The sequence below is a fragment of the Sesamum indicum genome, linkage group LG6, assembly GCF_000512975.1.
Source record: "Sesamum indicum cultivar Zhongzhi No. 13 linkage group LG6, S_indicum_v1.0, whole genome shotgun sequence".
Lineage (NCBI taxonomy): Eukaryota > Viridiplantae > Streptophyta > Magnoliopsida > Lamiales > Pedaliaceae > Sesamum > Sesamum indicum.
The window spans coordinates 5,930,964-5,951,979 of NC_026150.1; the positions used below are offsets into that span (position 1 = coordinate 5,930,964).

At 34.6% G+C, this 21,016-nt stretch overlaps 2 protein-coding genes across 4 annotated transcripts in view; both read left to right on the forward strand.

Moving 5' to 3' along the window:
• LOC105163865 (CBL-interacting serine/threonine-protein kinase 11-like) lies at window positions 9,748–11,478 on the forward strand. The gene has a single exon (XM_011082364.2). The coding sequence runs from the start codon at window positions 9,959–9,961 to the stop codon at window positions 11,216–11,218; it is 1,260 nt and encodes a 419-aa protein (XP_011080666.1). The 5' UTR covers window positions 9,748–9,958; the 3' UTR covers window positions 11,219–11,478.
• Window positions 12,247–21,016, forward strand: part of LOC105163866 — a 20,236-nt gene continuing 11,466 nt past the window's right edge. For 2 of the 3 annotated variants that reach the window (XM_011082366.2, XM_011082367.2), the window contains exons 1-8: window positions 12,248–12,430; window positions 12,632–13,618; window positions 14,388–14,503; window positions 14,614–14,733; window positions 15,233–15,320; window positions 15,780–15,871; window positions 15,945–16,049; window positions 19,093–19,202. In XM_011082366.2, coding sequence (XP_011080668.1) covers window positions 12,718–13,618; window positions 14,388–14,503; window positions 14,614–14,733; window positions 15,233–15,320; window positions 15,780–15,871; window positions 15,945–16,049; window positions 19,093–19,202 — 1,532 coding nt within the window. In that variant the 5' untranslated portion in view covers window positions 12,248–12,430; window positions 12,632–12,717. Of the gene's footprint in view, window positions 12,431–12,631; window positions 13,619–14,387; window positions 14,504–14,613; window positions 14,734–15,232; window positions 15,321–15,779; window positions 15,872–15,944; window positions 16,050–19,092; window positions 19,203–21,016 lie in introns of all 3 variants that reach the window. The other variant, XM_011082365.2, reaches the window with a different exon arrangement.

A 21,016-nucleotide genomic window follows, 5' to 3' on the forward strand; every position in this document is an offset into this window, starting at 1 on the left:
AAAGTAAAAAAAAATGCTTCATTTAGCAAAAAGGGTAAATTACTATTTGTTTTTTCATAAGATGATACTTTACTCATTTACAATATCATATGGGGTTGCTTGCATTTTTTTCTAAATAAAACTATAAAACAGAATTTTTTTTCAAATAAATTAGTTGTTAATATTTTGTGAAAAATGTGTGATGAAATTTTTGTATTTGATTTCAGCCTAAATTGGAGAACAGACGATAATTTAGAGGATTAAGGTTAAAGATGGGGTTAATTATTTAAAAAGTTAATTACATTTTGACATTCAAATTGAAATTATGATTATTTTTATACTTTAATATCTATTTTTTTTTTTTATCAATTTGCCATATTAACTGAATATTATCAAAATTATCTTAACATAGTGTAAGTTTAGAATTTTCACCAAAATTATTGTGAGTCAGAGTAACAACTTTAATTCAAAATTATATATTTAATATTAGTTTAGCAGCAACATAATTAGTAAACGTATAAGAATACACAAAATTATCCAAGTACTTACACATAATATTGGTACAAATATATACTCCCACACAAGTATATAAAATTTTTAAATTGTTAGAAATATAAATTGATGCTAATACATAATAATAAAATTCAAATGCATTATTAATTAATATTTTATACAAAAATAATAAAAAAATATGAAATTGTGAATTATGATTATTTTTAGACTGATATTAAAGTATCATATTTTTATGATGATATAAAGTTAAAATATGAGATATTTCTTGGATAAATTTCTAATATATTTGATACTAACAAAAAGTCGCTCGTTAGGGTACGTTTAATCTAGGCCTGTCAACGAGTCGAGCTCGAGTCGAGCTTGACCATTTTTGTCGAGCTCGAGCTCGAGCTCGACTCAGGATCTTCGAGCTCGACGAGCTGGCCGAGGTCAAGCTCAAGCTCGAGCTCGAGCTCGACAATGTATTCTCGAGCTTGAGCTCGAGCTGTCGAGCTCGAGCTCAAACTCGAGCCGATGAGCTCAAGTCGAGCTCGCCAAGCTCGACAGCTCGAATCATCATCATCATCATTATTATTATTATTATTGCTTTAAATCATGAGATCGAATCATAAAATTTTACATAGATATAGTTAATTATGTTCATACCGTCTGATATGATTTAAATCATACCGTCTGATATGATCTAATTGACACAGTCTTCTATATATTTAAATTTCGTATGAACCGGGTGCCCGAATTTTAAAATTTCATAAGTATTGATTAAACTTTTTAATCTCATTATATATATAATAAAATAATAATTAGAATTGTTCAACCATCATCATCATTATCATCATTATTATTATTATTATTATTTTAAATAATAAAATCGAATAATCAAATTTTTACATAGATATAGTTGAAATTAATATATGTTAACAATTTGCAAAATTTATGTATTTATAAATGTTAGTATAACATTGATGTAACTATCATCTTACATTGTTGAAAAATATGGGTTAATCGGGCCATCAAAATTCAGATCTGACCGTTAGATATGATAAAACTTACAAAAAAATACATTTGGTAAAGTTTTAGATTTATTGGATATACGGATGTTGAGATACCGTACTCGAAACATAAGAGTAATCATTCAAGACGGTGTATCGTTGAATCAGGCCATGTGATTTTAAATCATACCGTCGGATATGATCTAATGGGTACAATCTTGTATATATTTAAATTTCGTATGAATCAGGAGTCCGGATTTTAAGATATCGTACTTATTGATTAAATTTTTTAATCTCATTATATATATAATAAAATAATAATTAGAATTGTTCAACCACCACCACCATCATCATCATCATTATTATTATTGTTGTTGTTATTATCAAATTTTTACATAGATATAGTTGAAATTAATATATGTTAACAATTTGCAAAATTTATGTATTTATAAATATTAGTATAACATTGATGTAACTATTATCTTACATTGTTGAAAAATATGGGTTAATCGGGCCATCAAAATTCAGATCTGACCGTTAGATATGATAAAAATCTGAGCCCTTTGGGCGTAGTTCTCCACAAGTCTTGGAGTGAAAACCTATAAAAAACATATTAGTACTCAAATGTTCAAATTAGTAAATAGTAATGAAATAAGAATTCAAATTGAAAAGGTGTAATATGGGATGATAATTCAATGCAAGAGTTATTTGAATAATAGCATGGTTTGTGCGTGCAAGTGTTAAGAATACGTTACCATTCATCGAGGGGGAAAATCCATTTCTATAGCCCTAGCCTCCTAGCTGTTGAGGGAGTTTTGAGTCCACCAAGGATTGAGAAAGCAATTATTAAGCTATAGACTTCAATGATCAAGGGGAGAACTTCCAACTTGAAGTATTAATTGTTGGAGGCTTATCCTTCAAGATGATAAGACTCCTCTGGAGATAAGATTTCTAGATTCATGTTCGGCAGTTGAACTAGGTCCAACATCCTCTTTAGATCCTTGAGCATATCTCTAGCAGAAATGGTTGTCACTCCTTCAAGCTGTCTGACTAGAGTTCAATTACATGTGAGCATGATCGTCCAGGTGGCTGCCACGCTAACTGACAAAATAATTATTCGAACAATGTTTACTTACTGCAGTTCCCCTCTTTAATTTTACGAATGATTCCTTTTAGATAGTGCAAGTTCAGTATGTAATATTGATTCTTATTACATGGATCCTTCTCCCCCCAAGGATCAAGCTTAAAAGAAAACAAATAAGAAATGTACAAGTTGTGCTTGAGTGTAGATTATACAAGTCTTTCATGCTTCATATAGACAAGTATTGTAACTTTTCAACACTAATATTTTCTGGCCCTTGAATGTGATATATCCAGGTATGTTAGGTTGGGAACCATGGTTAACTAAGTTACTAACAACTTAAAATAAAATAATTTCTTTTTTATCTTCCATCTCTCAAGTTAAACTCTTTCAATGAACTTAATAAGTTAATTTTCTTTCAATTATATTTGTTATACTTGCTCAGAAGACCATGATGGTGTTTCGAGGGTACTTCTTAGTGCTGGTATAACACCATGGTGTTGGTAAGTATTGATTTGCCATCAAATTCTACTTATTAGTTGTGCCCTACAGTTAAGTATTGTTGGTTTTTATGAGAACCCATTCATTAGTTTACTTGTAGTGTCATTTATCTTTTTAATGTTTTTCAAGAGTTGAAGGAGTATAATCAAATTCATATTTGAGTATGATGATTGGGTGGTATTTTGAGTTCATAGTAGTGCTCATGGTGCAAAGGGTTCTTGGAGCCATGGCGCACGTTGTGACGCGCGCCTTTGCTAAGAACGGTGCTAATGCATAAAAATAATTTATATAGTTATATAAATAGTTTTTTCATAGAGAATAATATAAACAAGTACATTTTATTTCTCATAAATCATAAATAATATTCAGACTTTCATTAAATTTTTGCACTTCTAAACTAATAATAATAGCATAGATATACTTAATATTCTAGTATTAGAATTTAAATATCCTCAAACTAATTACCAATAATAATATAATAATTTTAACAATAATAAACAATTAAATCTTGGTAATTTACTAGTACTTACTAATTAAAATAGATAATAAAATATACAAGTAGAAAACAAATAAAGAAGAAAAGAGAAGAAAAAAAAAGACAGAAACTAAGAGTGTGTTTGGTTGGGGTGAAAAATGGAGGAATAAGAGAAGTGGAAATAAAAATAGATGTATAAGAGATAATTTTGTGTTTGGTTAGGAGAAAGAGATGGAGGTGAAGCAAAATCGGCTCGATATATATGAAACTCCTCCCGAGTCCAATTTTATTTTAATTCAAAGTTGGACGGAAAAGTGAAAGTATAAGGCCAAAAGGACAAAAAAATATACAGCTTTTATTTATATTTATTCTATTATCCATATATATATATATAATTTTCCTGCAATTCTTTTTTTCTTTCTGCTGATAATACGTTATAATTGTTAGAGAAAAGGTAACAAAATCGCTGAAAAACTACTGCATCAAAGTCAACAATCTGATAAATAATCTTGTTCCTTTTTCCCACCGTGGGGACTGAATGAATTTGCGAGATTTATTATATTCTTGGTAATATCATATCGTATATGTTAATACTATTTGAGTGTATATGCATGTTTTAGATGGATGACAAGGATAATTGAACGGATCTAGAGAATTATGGCATCATATAGAAGCATCCGTTATGATGACTTAAAACAGAGTACTCAGTGAGAATGTTGAGGGATTGTTCAATCTTCCTCATGTAATGTAATTGCAAGAGTATGTATGCAATTATTGGAGGATCCTCATGAAAAGCATGCATAGTGTTTGGTTTCATTTTTTATTCATCTTCAAAATATGGTAAATGTTTGTCTTGATTTGTAATTAAATATATATTTTTATGAATTAAAAAGAATTTTAGATTAACAATTAACAATTATAAAATTATTTGAATTTAAATATAATTTAATTTAATATTTAATATTAAATAAATTAAATAAAATTTAATATTTCAATTTTCATTATAAAAGAATACAAAAACAAAAAAGGGCATTTTAGTAAAACATCTAACAAAATGTCAAAACAGTTAAAAATACCCTTACATGCACAAAGAGCACGTGTAATGCACCTTTCGTTAATTACTAAAGGAATGGGTGTTTGTTGCTGAGTTTTACAGAACACAAAGGGGTTTTTAGCCTATTTTTAAAACAAAAATGAATTTTTAGTTGACTTTTTAAAACGCGGCGGGAGTTTATGCATTTTGTCCATTTAAATAAGACATTTTTATAGGGATAAACCCAAATTACTCCCTGAAATATGAAAAAGGGCAAAAAAAACACCCTTGAAAAAAAGTGGGTCAAAAAGCCTTCCCCAACATTTTAATAAAGAAATATATTACCCCCTTCCCTCCGCTGGGCAGTGTAGTTCACTCACTTATTTTGCACTAGTTTAGCTATTTTAGTTTGTAACTGATCACTTTTCCTCCTAATTACTATACTGCACATATTTTGGTAGAAACTACATAAAATTCATAGAAGAAAAGCTCCAAAAGAATAGAGAAGCATGCTGCAATATAAAGAAAGAGAAAGTGCTAATGTTTTTCAACTTTTATATTTAGTAATTATGGGTAAAATTGACAACTTACAAAGCAAAATAGTTAAACCAGTCGCCAAAATGAGCAAGTGAACTACATTGCCCAAAGAGGGGATAATATGCTTCTTTATTAAAATGTTGGGGAGGCACTTTGTCCTTTATTTTTTTTCAAGGAAGTTTTTTGCCATTTTTCAATAGTTTAGGGGGTAATTTGGATTTATCCCCATTTTCATGTGCATAGTTTTAAGGGTGTTCACAATTCAATTAAATCGGTCAAATTGAAAATTCAGTTCGAATAAAAAACCAAACAAAAGGTGTATGGTTTTCTTTTTAAAAAAATTAGTTTTTTAGTAGGTTTTTCTTTCCATTGTCGGTGACTGAACCAAACCAAAAAACTATTTTTTTATACTTTTTAATTTTACTAATTATATAATAACAATATATATATATATTATTATATATTATAATAATCCCCAAGCTCTTCTGGTGGAAATGTCATCTTCACTTATGGCGAACACTAGTGGAGCTTCTCCTAAGGCAGCTTTAATTTTGTTTAAATCTAACATGTCCGGTTCTGCAACTTCACCAATGAAATGTTGGATGAGACCCTTTTCCTTCCGCCTCTGGAGCTGCTGATTTGAATTTTATCTTCAGAATACTCCTATCTTTAAGTGGGGTTTATTTTGTCATAAGTCAAAAATCGTCCCACTAATCCATTGCGGAAGCTTTGAAATCTTTGGAAAATTAGGTGATATAGTATGAATTGAAGCTAGAGCTCCAAAATTATACCATTCTCCGACATCCTCTGATTTTGACCCCTCTAACATCCAGACCCTATTATATTTTTATGATGTTTCGATAATAGTCTTGCTTGGATTTACTCCTTTGTGGAAAATTATTTTTTTTCCACAAACGTTGATATTCCTGCCAAGCAGTATAAGAAGATATCAACTCGTTAGTATTAGCCTTAGAGGTGTTTGTCATCGGCCTAAGGTTCACTCTCCCTCTTTAGCTCTATAGGTGTTGGGTTGACTTGAATCATCAGGAGTTTGCACTTCTTGTGATCCAATTGATGCCATTTTCACCAGAGTTTGGCGATGGTCTTGTGCAATCGATACTTGAATCCGACGCTACTGGTCTAGAGCTTTACACTCTAAGGGCATATTTAGGGTCATGCTTCGTCAACTCATGAGTCATCCCCGAAGATGATGCCTTAATAATTAGTTCTCATAGGTCATTTCATAGCGAGGTAGATGTAAAAAAGGAACTCCTTATGGCGACCTAGATAGTATCTAGATCAGCTTGTTAGATTTGTCAGGCAACTTGGGCAGTTGTCCGAACTTCTTGTCAAGCTCCTCTAAGTTGTTCGGGATGTGCCTTAAGTCCCAGCATGACGGATTTTGCTTCATATGCCTCAATCTCTTGTCAAAAAAATCAACAAGAACATTCTCATGAGATTTTATAATGGCAATATTATAATAATAATATTGGCATTCAGCTTGCCATGTGATAATACGAGCCTGATCTATTTTAGATTCTAACTTATTTTTTAAGAAAGCCTTAACATTATTATTATCAACTTTTTTAGAATGAATTCTTGAGCTAGTAAAAATAAATGTCATTTCCTAAAAGCCTTCCAACTTGCAAAAATTCCTTCTCGTTAATATGCCAGACTTTGGTTTGTTGTTCTGAGAACATGTCCTCCTTTTATAGAAGGTGTTCCCCTTTAGTTGTCTCTTTCATGAGCATCGCTGCCCATCTATAGTCATTGGCGTCTATGTAAACCACCAATTCATCCTCGTCTTGTGGTATAACAAGCTTTGCCAATTTACTGCAAATCTGTTCCAACTTACGAACCATTTTCATGTGGATTTCTTCCATTTCTACTTTGAACTTTCTGTTTCCTTCAAAAGTGGTTGGAAATCATTCTTGTATCTTGCAAGATCCTTAATGAAGATACCTGCAAAATTAACAACTTCCAAAAAGCTCTGCAAATGCTTCTTGTCCTTGAGTACGTCTAGAAAATTGCGAATTTTCTCCACAATATGGTCCTATAACTCAATTTCTGTTTTGTCAATAAGAACTCCTAGAAAATACAATTTTATTGACGACAATAGTAGCCTTCTTCTTAGAAAGCACTAGACCTTCTTTATGGCATGCATAAAAAAATATTTCAAGATGTTTAATATAATCTTTTATATATTTAGATGCAATTAGTATGTCGTCAATGTAGACAAACATGAATTGAAAATTATCTTTGAAAATATTATCAATTTTCCTTTGAAATATCTAGGGTGCATGCTAAACCCATTGAAAGCACATTCCAGATATATTGTCCTTGTGGTGTGGAGAATGGAGTAAATTTATTTAATTTACTCTCCATCTTAATCTGATAAAAAATAGATTTGCAATCGATTTTGGAAAACATTTTTACACCTTTAATGCAATCAATTAAGTGCTCTCTACTAGAAATGTAATAACCATCAAATTCTAATATTTTATTACTACCTTGATAGTTAATTACCAACCTAGGTTTAACTCTCTTTATCTCACCATAGGTTCTAACCAGTAATCCACGGCTATTGTAGGTAAAGACTCCAAGCTCGATGAGTCCAAAACTCATATACTCTTTGATAATCATCTGCATATCCTTCTTGTCTTTCATGTTCATCTGGATAGGTTTGTATCATATGTACTCTTACTTGCATTCTTCCTTGACTTTCATAATAGCTTCGATCTTGTTCCTATCCCACCATGTTAGAGGGTTTTCACTGAAGATAAGTTTCTTGACGTTCTTAAAAGAGAGTTTGCTCTCTTTGCTAATGTCTAATGACCTTATCTCCGGCAATACTTCCTTGAGGTTCTTAATCTCTTCCTCAGATTCCTCATAAAAGCCATGACTATCGATGAGTCCTATTGCCTGAAAAACAAAAGAACTTTACCAAATTTCATCTTATCCAACATTTTCGAATGAGTTAATTTGGCACCGAAGTCACCACGCTTGCTGCAAAAATTTATAGGCATATCCTATTAAAGGCCTTTTCTCTTTTATTAAAAAATTAGCCAGATAAATTAGGGGCTTTCGATTGCCAATTGCTCTCAATTTAAACACGTGGCATCTTATGTGGCTGCTGACAAGTAATTTTGGTCGAAAGGAGAAAAAATGCCACTAAATTAAAACATATAGGACCAAAATTGCCATTATATCAAAATATATAGGAGAAGTCAACCGATAAGGAGGCCATGACACGGATGGTGCCGTTGATGAAAACTGATCGAAGCGATGCATGGGGAGGCAAACTTAGGGGTGTCGGTCCGCAGGCGAGATGATTGCTAGTGTCGGAGATATAATGGAAAAACTAGTGGCGAGTGAGGCAAAAAAGTAAATGGAGAGAACAAACTAGATAGTGGACAAAAATGGATAGGCTTGGGTGCAATCAACTTGCCGGAGGATGGAAAGTTGATTGGTGGTGGTCTCGAACAGTAGGTAGATCGGACGACGGCGAATTTTGACGAGAGAAAAAATAAATCGAGGTTTTAGGACAAGACTATAATTAGCAATTGGGGTGCATTTGAACTCCGATTGAAACACATGTTGCAGGGTTGGATCAATGACGGATGGCAAGTTCAGTGGTGGTGCGCGTGGCTAGAGACCCGCCGAAATGACCGGCTGTGAGGTGGTAGTGGTGGTGATGGATGGTAGTTAACTATTATTTGCCATGTCAGCATCGATGTAGGATGCTGACTATGTAAGTAATATATATTTATCGTCGAAATCCTAAGCCCTAATTTGATTTGCTAATTTTCGATCACTTTTGATCGGGAGGACCAGAATTGCTACAAATTTAAAACATAAAGGACAAAAATTATTAGTCTCATATTTACGGGACCAATTTCGCTATCCCTAATACATACAAGAGTAATTTTATAATTTTGCCTAGGTTCTATGCTTTTTTTGTATCGAACTTCTGTAATTTGACATCTTATCTTCTTAACGTTTTAAAATAGTACTTTGGTCTTGTATATCTTTTAATTTTAGCAGTTCCAGTCTTTTTTTTTTCTTTTTTTCGTTGTATTTCTCCTCCACGATAAGGGTAAACTCCAATGAAATAAACTGAAATCACAAAATTAAAAATATATATGTTCAAAATACTACCCTAAAAAGATAAATAGCAAAAATGCTGGAAAAAAAACTAATGGAAACCTTACCCCAATTATAAAAGATTACATGACATGCACATCTATTTTTTCGGCAAAAAGGATGAACTTTGAAAAGAAAATAACTAAATTATGAAAATTAAAAAGATATAGAACCAAAATGCTATGTTAGAAAATTAAAATACGAAAATGTCAAATGACCTAAATTACGAAATAAAAAATATATCTAAGCCTCTCCAAATATATAAAAAGAAAAAACAAAAATCCTAATCTAAAATTAATCCACTCAAATCTAGCTTAAGGCAGGACAAATGAGCTAGAAACACCAATTTCCACTTCATCAACATGCATGCTTATTTCAACTTAATCCATTCATTCAAACATAGTCCCAAAGCAAGACAAATGACATAGAAACCACCCGTTTGCACTTCCTCGCAACCCCAACATGCCTATTAATAACGCCTAATACCAATTATCAATCTCAACCACTCTCTAAAAATAACATAGCCATCTCTTCACCTACTAATACTCCCACCAGAAGTCTACACCCATCCTCGTTTTACCCTGAATTCTCCTTTCCTTCCATGTTTTGCTGCTGAGAAACACTTCGAAATCCTCTTGTCTTTGGGTCTCTAGGTTGCTTATTGTCACCAGAGATCCAAGAGTCCCTCGGGCTCCGTCCGGCCGACCATGGCTGTGACATCGGAAAAGTTGTTCAACAAATATGAGATCGGGAAACTTCTGGGTTGTGGTGCATTTGCTAAAGTCTACCACGCCAGAGAGATTGCTACAGGGGAAAGTGTCGCCGTGAAAGTCATCCAAAAGAGCAGACTCAATAATGACGCAAATCTCATGGCCAACATCGAGCGTGAGATCTCCATCATGAGCAGGCTGCGCCACCCCAACATCGTCAGGCTTTACGAGGTTCTCGCCACCAGGACTAAGATTTACATCGTTCTCGAATTCGTGAAAGGTGGCGAGTTGTTCGCTAAAGTGGCGAAAGCCCGGTTGGGGGAAGGTCAGAGCCGGAAATACTTCCAGCAGCTGATCTCCGCCTTGAGTTACTGCCACGCCCGGGGCATTTACCACCGGGATTTGAAACCCGAAAATCTGCTGCTCGACGAAAATGAGGATCTGAAAGTGTCCGATTTCGGGCTCAGCGCATTGAATGATCAAGTCCAGGCAGATGGGCTTCTGCACACGCTTTGTGGCACGCCGGCGTACGTGGCCCCGGAGCTTCTTGCCAAAAGGGGCTACGACGGCGCCAAGATCGACGTCTGGTCATGCGGCGTCATTCTGTTCGTGCTCACTGCCGGGTATTTGCCTTTCAACGATCAGAACTTAATGAAGTTGTATAAAAAGATTTACAGAGGCGAGTTCCGATATCCCAAGTGGATGTCGCCGGGTCTCAGGCGGTTCTTGTCTCGCCTACTGGATACAAACCCTGAAACCAGGATCACCATCGATGAAATCAAGCGTGATCCCTGGTTTAAAAAGGGCTACAAAGAGATCAAAATTCAAGAAGATATTGGCGGTATTCCGAATGAGGAAGAGAAGCAGTTGGTTGATCTTAATGCTTTTGACATTATCTCCTTCTCTTCGGGGTTGGACCTGGGTGGATTGTTCGTTGATAAATACAAAACAACAGAGGATGTGGATCGGCTGACGGTGGAGGAGCCACCGGAGAATATCATACAAAAGGTGGAGGAGGCGGTGAAGGCGGAGGTCGGAGTTGTAAAGTTGAGGAAGAAGAAAGAATGTGGGTTGGAGATGGAGGGACAGAACGGTAATTACGTAGTGGGACTGGAGGTTTACCGGTTGACTGACCGGTTGGTGGTTGTCGAGGTGAAGAGAAAGGCTGGGGAGGCCGACGTGTTCAGCGCATTGTGGAAGGATAAAATTAGGCCTGTAATTGTTAGGCAACCGGAGCTAGTGGTTGCCGTGAACTAGGTTCTTAATTAACCTCTCACCTGCGCGGGGTGTTTACGTAATTCATCCTTTCTGTTCTGTATACATTTGTTCTATTTATATATCTGCATATGATGTAATAGTTTTTAATAATAATTGTAATAAATTAAGATAGGAATTAGGAGCAGGCAAATTAATTATACTGAATGTCCATATGTACTTGGGCACAATTGTTTAGTGAAATGTACATACAGAGGAAAGAGGATGTCAAATAATATCATTTTAGATAATGTTTTTCCTTTTTTATTGTTTGATAATAGTTGCTAATCTAATGTTATTATAGATATATTAGCTGTCGTAGTGTATTGTTTTTATGTGTATATAATCTATAAATTATTTTTTAGGTAATATATCGATTCAACTAATATACCAATATATATGACTAAGACTAGTAATAAATTGCATCGACTCAACAAATAATTAAGGACAAATAAATTACAATAATCCACATAAAGTGAAACAAACACTCACATAAATTAAAACAAAGACTCCACATTCGGTGGAACTTGAACTTATAATCTCAATCCTCGAACTTTTTTAGAAAAAAAATATTATTGACTATAGCTAAAAAATCATTGCGTGGTCGTAGTCATATGTAGCACACGCAAATTTTTTTTCAAAGATTTTGATTAATTTTCCATTAAATACCTTTATTTAAACATTTGCAATGGAATAAGAATTTCTAGCAATTAAATTCCTTATAATTTTATTCCCGTCAAACAAACGTGTTCCCAATGTGTTATAATTAGCATTTGATTTATCATTACGCACGACGATCACATGACAAATGTACTTTACTTTTGTATAATTAGTTAGGTTTCACTAAATCCGAGTTGGGCTTGAATTTCTGTATATCTAAAACTTGGATCTTAAACAACTAAGCATTTCTATTTTTATTTGCTATATATAGGTGGCAGATGGGCTTCTAAATTAGCATTCCTTAAAGCCCAATTTTTACTACCCTGACTCAGCCCACAAACGTCACCTCCGCTGGGGCGAACTTGGCTGCTCTATGAATACAAATTGTCGTTCTTGGTACCTTGTTCTCTCCTGAATTTGCCGCCAGGCAGACAAAATCCGTGCTCTCGTTGGGTAAACAGGAAACATTTAGCAAACACCTGATGCGCACTCTTTCTGAATGACATATTTTGAGCGGAGACAGTAGCCAGTACTAATTGTGTTGTTCAAATTACGGTATTATACTTTAGTTTCTTGGTTTTTAATTTTTTCTGGTTGCTTTATGCTTCATTTCGTAATGATTACTCCTTTTTTTTTTCCCTATGCATGTCATATCAACGTGTGTAATCAAATTGTTTGATGTGAGCAGCTAGTTTCTACCTTTCAGAGTTGATGAATCATGTTTTCAATGGTCTGTATTTGTTCTTGCTGTTCCAGGATGAGGAGCATGTCGGGCTTGAGTTTCCTTGTTAGCTTGCTCTAATATTTGTTGTTTATCCGTCCGTACTGAGTTTCTCTGAGCAATGCCTGTTGAGAGGAGTTCAAATAATAGTGATTCTAGTAAAGTTAGTAGAAAAGTGAGAGTTGCCTTTGGAAAAATGAAAGGGGCGGGTGATGGTGTTAGAATACTAAGGCCCAAGAGTAGTAATGTTGATAAAGCTCGTAGGAAAGTGAGAGTTGCTACAGGGGCAACAAACGGATTGAGTGATGGTGTTAGAACCGTACAGCCCCAAAAGAAAGGGAATAAAAAGGTGCAGAGCAGAGGAAATGGTAATGATGCTATTCCATATATTAATGCGAATGAGAAATCAAGTAAATCGCATGGCAGGGGGAAAAGGGATTTGAAAACAAAGACTGGAAAGGAAGGGCTTGAAGAGGTTATTAATGGAAACTCAGGTCTGAAGAGGAAGAGAATTTATGCTGATCGAGAAATGGTTGAGGATAGAAAGCTTGATGGTAATGACAAAAAGTCTGTATCAAAACTGCAAAAAGGTATGATCAGATCCTATTTGGTTAAAGCCAAGACGGCGGCGAGAGGAAAAGATCATGAGTTAAAGAATTCTACCAGAAACACATCATTGGCAAGAGGTAGTAAATTCAAGGAAAGTGAATTTCATGATAAGAAAATCCGGAGGGGCAACGTGGAGAGTGCTGACAAACTGAAACATGTTCAAGAGAATGGTTTACAAAGTGGAACAAAGACCTTTATTAAGAGGAGAGCTCTACTGACACCAAAAACCGATCTGAACCAGAGAAAATATGCAGCTGGTTTTGAGAAACTTCAGAAGAAAAAGGATCAAGGCAAGAAGAGCTTGGACACTGATTCAGATTTAACAGAGGCCCCACCAAAGAAGAAAAAACGAGTTATCCAGATAGATCCTCATGATATATCCAATAAGAGATTGGATGATGATATAAATAGTGGTTAGTATAGTTTCTTTTCTTCTTACTAGCCTATTTTTTTTTTTTTTAATTTTATGATTTATCATATCACATTCATTGTTATGTAAAAACTGCATTCCTCCATCAGTTATAATTATCTCCGTGCATTTTCTCATTGGTGTCACCTGGATTTAGATTTCTAGAAGCCAAGAATGGGAGGTTACATTAGATGTTCTTAACAAACTTATTGTTGCTTACAGTGTCCTAATGCTAGCCTGAGTAAATACGAGGTTATCTAGATTTGCTTAATTAATTCCTGTACTGAATTCTAAAAGCTTTTATTGTTGCATATAGTTTCATTATGGAATTCTCTATAATTAAAGATGGATACAGTTCTCCTGCAGCTCCTACTGTCCAAAAGATGGAGTGTACAGTTATGAACTTCTAGGCTACTTAATCCTATTCGCATACTAAGATAATTGATAACCTATAAGAGGGATGCCTATATTGAATTCGCTAGCGCTATTCATTGCCAGAATAATCTGTTATTATCACCTTGTTATGATGGCAGTGGCTTGTAAATAAGGTAACAGGGAGGCTTGTGGTGTGCTGACTGATGATGCATAAGAATGTGAGTTATTGAGCCTGTGTTTGCAAAGAGATGGATTAAGAAAGACTGTGCTGTCAAAGCATGTCTTCCGGTCGAAAGTGCACATGCCCACCATATTCTGTTTAAAATTCCATTTGCTGTCACTTTAGGATTGAATTGACTGATGTTTTTCTTATTTTGCTTTCTGTGCATCCTATCCAGGTAATAATCGAGCCCAGGTGAATTTGGCAGAAAATACGGGCGCTGAGATGTCAAAGAATGCGCAATTTCGTGCCATACGTCCTACCTCCTCTATCCTTTCTTTTGTAGAGGACAATGTAAAATCAACCTAACCTGTCTGGTGCTTGGCAAACGTCATTTCTAATCTATAAAATTTCATATTTCAAATATTTGGTCACACTTTGATAACCTATACCTTTTGTCTCAGTTATTAGGACGTAGACGTGACATTGAGTTTAGGAGGGCCGGCTACAACACTGAGCTTTCTGCCCCTTTAGACAACATTCCCTTCTCAACAGGTTCCGAAAGGGAACGGATCGAAGTACCAGTATGAACTTACACTCCTAGTTTTCAAGCTTTCGCCATTATACCCTTCTATTATGAGAGTTGGTGCAAAGGCTGATTGTGGATCCACAAAAGAAATGGTGGATTCATGATGGATTGTGAGGCTTGAATATGCACCTGCACCTGATTGGTTGCTATTTTTTATACCTATTATGGTCCACTAACATAAAGTTTGTGACTTTTATTGCTAGCCAAAATATGGTATAAATAGTTCATATATATTCATTAATTTGTTCATTGTGAAATGTGGAGTCAATAAAAATTGCATAAAAAGTTACTACCATCTGTTTATGCTTTTCCTGCACAGTGTTTCACCTGTTATAATTTGAAGCATTAACAGTAAGAATAAGTATGCCATATGAGGCAATTGTAGAATCTCTCATAGTGTACTAGTGGTTCTACATTGAGCATGAGATCAATCAAGTGCATGATCACCTGTAGCTGTTTCTACTTATGAGGTGTAAATTCTAATTGTGTTGCAGGTATTCAGGAATAAATTAGAATTCTTTGCTGCTGCAAAGATCTCGTCATCATTCCCATCTCCTGATCTTCCAGAGATTGCTTTTGCAGGTAGATCAACTAACAGTTCGTTTAAAAGCAGTAAAAACTTGATATGTTTTCATACTATCCGTTCCTTTTACTCAAGCTCTATTTTGGTTTTCTGCATCTTAATTTTTAAGATTGCTTTCTTCAATTATTTTTTTGACAAGATTTTATATCCCACTGTCGCGAATAACTTTGGAAGGCTGTGTTTCATATAGGATTTCAGGCTTCCATAAGCTCATGGATGTTCTGTAATAATGACATACAGAGATAGTAATAGTGCAAGGAGAATGAATTTCACGAACTCTGAAGTATAAATATAGCTAATTCACCACTTGATATTGGGGTTTTGCTTGATGTCCTTGTATGATAATTTGAATTTCTCATCTCCTGGAGTTTATGTTCTGAACCTTCCCGAAGAAAGTTGGCCGGCTTATGCAAGAATAAGATATAAACATTTATTCTGAATTTGAGTCTTTTGGACAGGACGCTCAAATGTGGGAAAGTCGTCTTTGCTGAATGCACTAACCAGGCAATGGGGTGTTGTACGGACTTCAGACAAGCCGGGCCTCACTCAGGTGCTATGTGTGTTGGTACAACTGAATTCAAATTGGGTATGCATGCTAACATGAACTTATAATCCTTCTGCAGACAATCAATTTTTTTAAGCTTGGATCTAAGCTTTCTTTAGTGGATTTGCCTGGATACGGTTTTGCTTACGCCAAAGAAGAAGTGAAGGAGGCTTGGGAGGAACTTGTAAGTACTCTAATGAGCACTGGAACTCTGTTTTTTATTGGTCTTTACTCTCTTTTTCCTTAATATAGTTTGGTATCTTCATGTTTGTTTAGCCATGAGTAATAGGTTGAGACTTTTGGTCACTCTTGGCCGCAGCAAAAATGGCATTTTTTGATTTCATGGAAAAGGAGAAAAATGGAAAAGTTTGTGGAGGCTAAACGTTTGGACTATTTTATCAGGGTTGTTGCCACTGTTATCATACTAGAAAAGGGGAAGTCTAGAACTACCATTACCATCAAAGTGCAAGTAGACTAGTGATCCCGGAATGGCATTTTCAGACTCCTCTTCTAGATTTATGTGCTGTTGATTATTATGCTTGACAACCAGCTCAGGGAGCCAAAGAACTCAAGCACTGAAAAGAACTCATCATGTAACAAGCCAGATGATGCAGGCCCAAGGGTGGAGTGGCAGAGCTAATTAGAAACTTTTTAGTGGGGAATCAACTTAGAGTGTGAATTAAAATATGATGAATTCAGTGGGAACATTTTAGTGAACCCAAAAATTATAGGATGGTGACGGGAACCCGAATCTGTACTTCATTGCATTTGGCCCAAAAATATGCTGCACTAATTAACTTGAGCGGCCCAGTTTTGCTATCTATTTATCTGGTTCTAGGTTTCTTTTATGAAGCTCATTAAAAGACATGACCAAAATAAATGGAGTAAGATAATATAGGAATTCTAACTTCAATTTCCCAACATTTTCTGCATCTCATCTTCCTCGGCCACTCTCTCCTTCTGCACTTTGCGCTTCTCCTTTCGTTCCTTTCTCTTATTCTAATAAATTCATTCCCATTTATATAGTCTGCAAATATTCGTTGTCTAAACTCGCAACTCCAGGAAACTTCTCACTGGCTGTGCCATCACCCCTTGAGCTTTGAGGATCATCGCTATTTAAGAATCTTAATGCTCCTTTGAGCGATGCACCCAACCTCAATGCGTAGATGTGTACCTTTTGCTGGAGTGCCGCTATGAGCTGACGAATTATATAACATGGATCATGTACAAACTGATTTTGTGAGCCAAGCTTTAGGGATTCTAATATAGACATCTCATGATGTTTGCTCCGACGACCAAGTTCCTCTATTTGAAAAATTATAGTATCATCCCATGTCTCTGCTTGTCGGCCAAAAAGCCTCCAAGAAGACCGAAAATGCAGATGTACCCCTTTGTAAAAAAGTTCATATTTAAAACCTTCAACTTATTTTTGACTCTGTAAAATGTCTCTTTTGTTTTCTTTATCTATCCATATATGCACATATATGCATAGGTACAGACACAAAGAGAAACATATATATGTATATATTTACATGTTTTAACGTTGGTTCCATAATGGTGTAAGGCTGGCAGGGCAGGATTGGAGGGTTTGTGGGTAGCAAATTTGCCCAGGATTCTCTCTCTCGTTTTTTTTTTTTAATAATTTTTTCTGTTTTATTATTTAATATTTAAAATATAGTTAAGTTGTTAATTCCTATTTGAGAAAATATTGTTTAATAAAATTATGTCAATTGAAAGTATTCATTAAATGTCAAAAATTAAGATGAATTGGTTAAAATGTGGAAAACGTACTAAATTGATTCATAGTAAATTTATTAATTAATCCATTTTGTTAATATGGAAAATTGCAAGTTGGAAATATTTTAAATGTTAAAATTGGAACAGGTTTCAAAAGTACGAGAAATTAAAAATTATTTGAAAAGGGAACATCAATCTCTTTATTTCATATGATTGGAACAATTATGACTTCTTAAATTGAATATTTGATTTGTTTAACAAAGGATGATGAAAGAATAAAAAATCTATTTAAAATGTAAAATGATAAAAAAAATATTTAATTAAATTATGTCATTTACAAATATTCATTAAAACTTAAGGTAATTCGGTTAAAGTATAAGTAAGTACTAAGTTGATTACAAATAAATTTTGCAGTTAATCTCTCACTAATATGAGACAATAATAGTTTGGGAACATTTAAATGTTAAAAATCAGATGGTTAAACATGTGAGAAAAATTAAGAATTAGTTAAGAAAATGGACATGAATCACTTTCTTTCATATGATTTGAACAATTTTAACTTCTTGCTTCTAATATTTGAAATGTTTAACAAAAAAGGAAGGAGCAATGAAAACCTTAAAAAAATCTATTTAAACTCAAAAAGTTATAAAATTTATCACTAAGGCATAACAATTATATATTACTGTACAAACTTAGTTGGAATTTCAACTTCAGTGAATATATCATATTTGGATCTCCTTAATCATATTCTAATGTCAAGTTGCAACATCTTACTTGGAAAGGTATTTTGCTCGAACAATTGGTCAAACGTAATAACCTGGAAACCTAGGCATAATTTGGATCTTAAACTCTTTCTGCAATGTTGTCAGCTTTTTGTCATAAAATTTGTCGGAGCAGTGAACTTGTAGTATGAACATCACTCAAAGCCCCTAGCAATGTATTTGCCCAAAATAGACTTCTCAGGTGCTTGTACAGTGAAGTGAGATTGCATATATACCATGTGGAGATGGAAAAAACTCATTTATCACCTTTCACATAGTGTGATATATCTATGTGGATAAAATGACAATATACATCTTGTCCTTTTCTCAGCTCTGTATTGCTTTTCTTGCATTTCAGATATTTTATGCTATGAAAAATTTGACTCAGAACATTGTAGAGGTGGCAACAAAATATTGCATCCAGTAGTTTTGTTTGTTGCAGCCACAAAATGAACTAATATTCAATTTTGGATTCTGTAGTATGAGACTCTGAACATCTTTTCTTGATAATTAAATTTACAGTTGACTACTGCAATTCTATGTATTCTAATTTTAGCAAACTCTACTTATATACTTAAGGTGATGCTTTTCTGGGTTATCTACTGGTACCCATTGTTCTATTTGCAAATGCTTTTTGTATGTCTTTACTTATGTAAGATTGAGTTTTAGTGTTTTTTTTTTTTTTTGTTTATTGTTGTTGCTCATGCCTCCATCATGTACACTCTTTAGGTGAAAGAGTATGTTACCACACGCGCTGGTCTTAAGCGAGTATGCCTTCTTGTAGACACAAAATGGGGTATGAAACCAAGGGACCATGAACTCATTGATTTGATGGAAAGGTAAAATTATTTGCAATAATTGTGTTGAAGTGTATGTGTTGTTAGTTGCCTCTTTGTATATGTGATTGTTCTATTCGTCATGTCATGTTTTTGGGCTAACAATAATGCAAAAAATAGAGTGCTTCTGAGTTTTTTGCTCTTAAGAAAATGCTTTAGTGAGTGGGTCTAGGGAGCTCCTTATCCATAATCCAGGTGTTAGCAAAGGTTGTTCCAAATACATTCAGAGTACGGAAGCTCACCCGAATATCTCAAAGAACAGAACCTGAGGGTCTGTCGATGTTGCTAAGAAGAGATCTTATCCTCTTGACACTTTCTGGTTGACTATTTAGTTGAACTGCAGCCTGGATGTTATGCATTACACCGAGATATTGAGATGGAACAATTTCCTCCACTTGTGTTATAGTGGTTCAGTGGTTGTTTCTACTACCTCCGACATGTCCACGGACAGAAAGCAATCCCTAGGTAATCAAGGTTGATTGCTTAAAGAAAATACCAGCAATGGAGGCTAGTTAGAATCACATGTAGTCATGAAGGCCAAATGCTTGATTGATCTTTTCCAGGTTTTCAATGCCTTATGGCTCTATACCCTGTCAGAATCTGAGAGAAAATTTCCTGTATTGAATTGGATTTTGCAGAGTGAAGGAGGGTCGTTATCTTAATAATAGAAAGGAAACAACCGATCCCATATTCTAGAATATCCTAACTAACTAATCTCATTCTAGGGATACAAACGTCCTAAAGATTTTCACTTAACAGAAAGCTCAGGCTTTCCTACAGTATCATATAACCTTGGTTGTTGATTATTAAGTAACTAGTTCTACCTAGTTTTTGAGGTCACATGTCTATGAATTCAAGGAATTTTTGTTCATCTTTGTTTATGGCCATCTTCCCATTAGCAATTAATGGGAAGTACATAGTGAGTGCTGAATTGGTGAAAGTCTGAAACATTAGGTACTAATTTTGACCAATGTTAGCCAGACAGCTTGGGGCTAAGGTAGTGACAGAGATGAGGGACGAGCATGTTCATAGACTTTCTTTTTTTTTTTTTTTTTATGCTATCTGTTCCAGAAGAACAGAATTAAAGTTAGTGTATCTTGTTTTAAAACTTGAATTTAAAATATCTGAGTTTCATTTCTCTATTAAATGAATGAATAACCAGCTCCTTCAAGAAGGCATGTGGTTTCTGTCTGACTTAACTCAAGGGTATGTAATTGCTCTAACCTCCTTTGTTAAATATCTAATTTCAAACTACTAGCAAGAACTTCGAGTCTGAGTTTCCTCCTTTAAAAGATTTAAGCAGCACATAGTGAGTTGACTATTTTGCGTATAAATAAAAAAGAATATTAAATTTTCAGCTTATATATGGCCATTCTGCGCGTGGGTCTCTAGGTAACTATTATTCATTTGCAGTAGGGTGTATGTGTAATGTTTCTATTGTTGAAGGGAAGTTTTTATAATATATATCCAGAACTGAATCTTATCTTAACAGAAGAGCTGTGCTATATTTTAATTAAGCTCTTAATACTGTTGACTTCGATTTTTATTGTTTCAATCTTATAAAACTTTTACATCGATAATCTCCCTCCCTCCACTATGTCCTTCCCTCTCTCCACCTTCCGTGTCTTCCTCCTACCTCCTTCCCTCTCTCTTATCCACTCCCCTTTACCAGTATCGCTGCCTCTTCATTCTCTTTTCCTCTACAATGGGATCCATCCCCTCTGCTACTCCTCCTTCTCTTTCTCTCTATGTGACTTCCCGCCTCTCTTTCTCATTATATTCTCCCTCCTCCTACCACGAGTCCTCCTCTTTCCTTT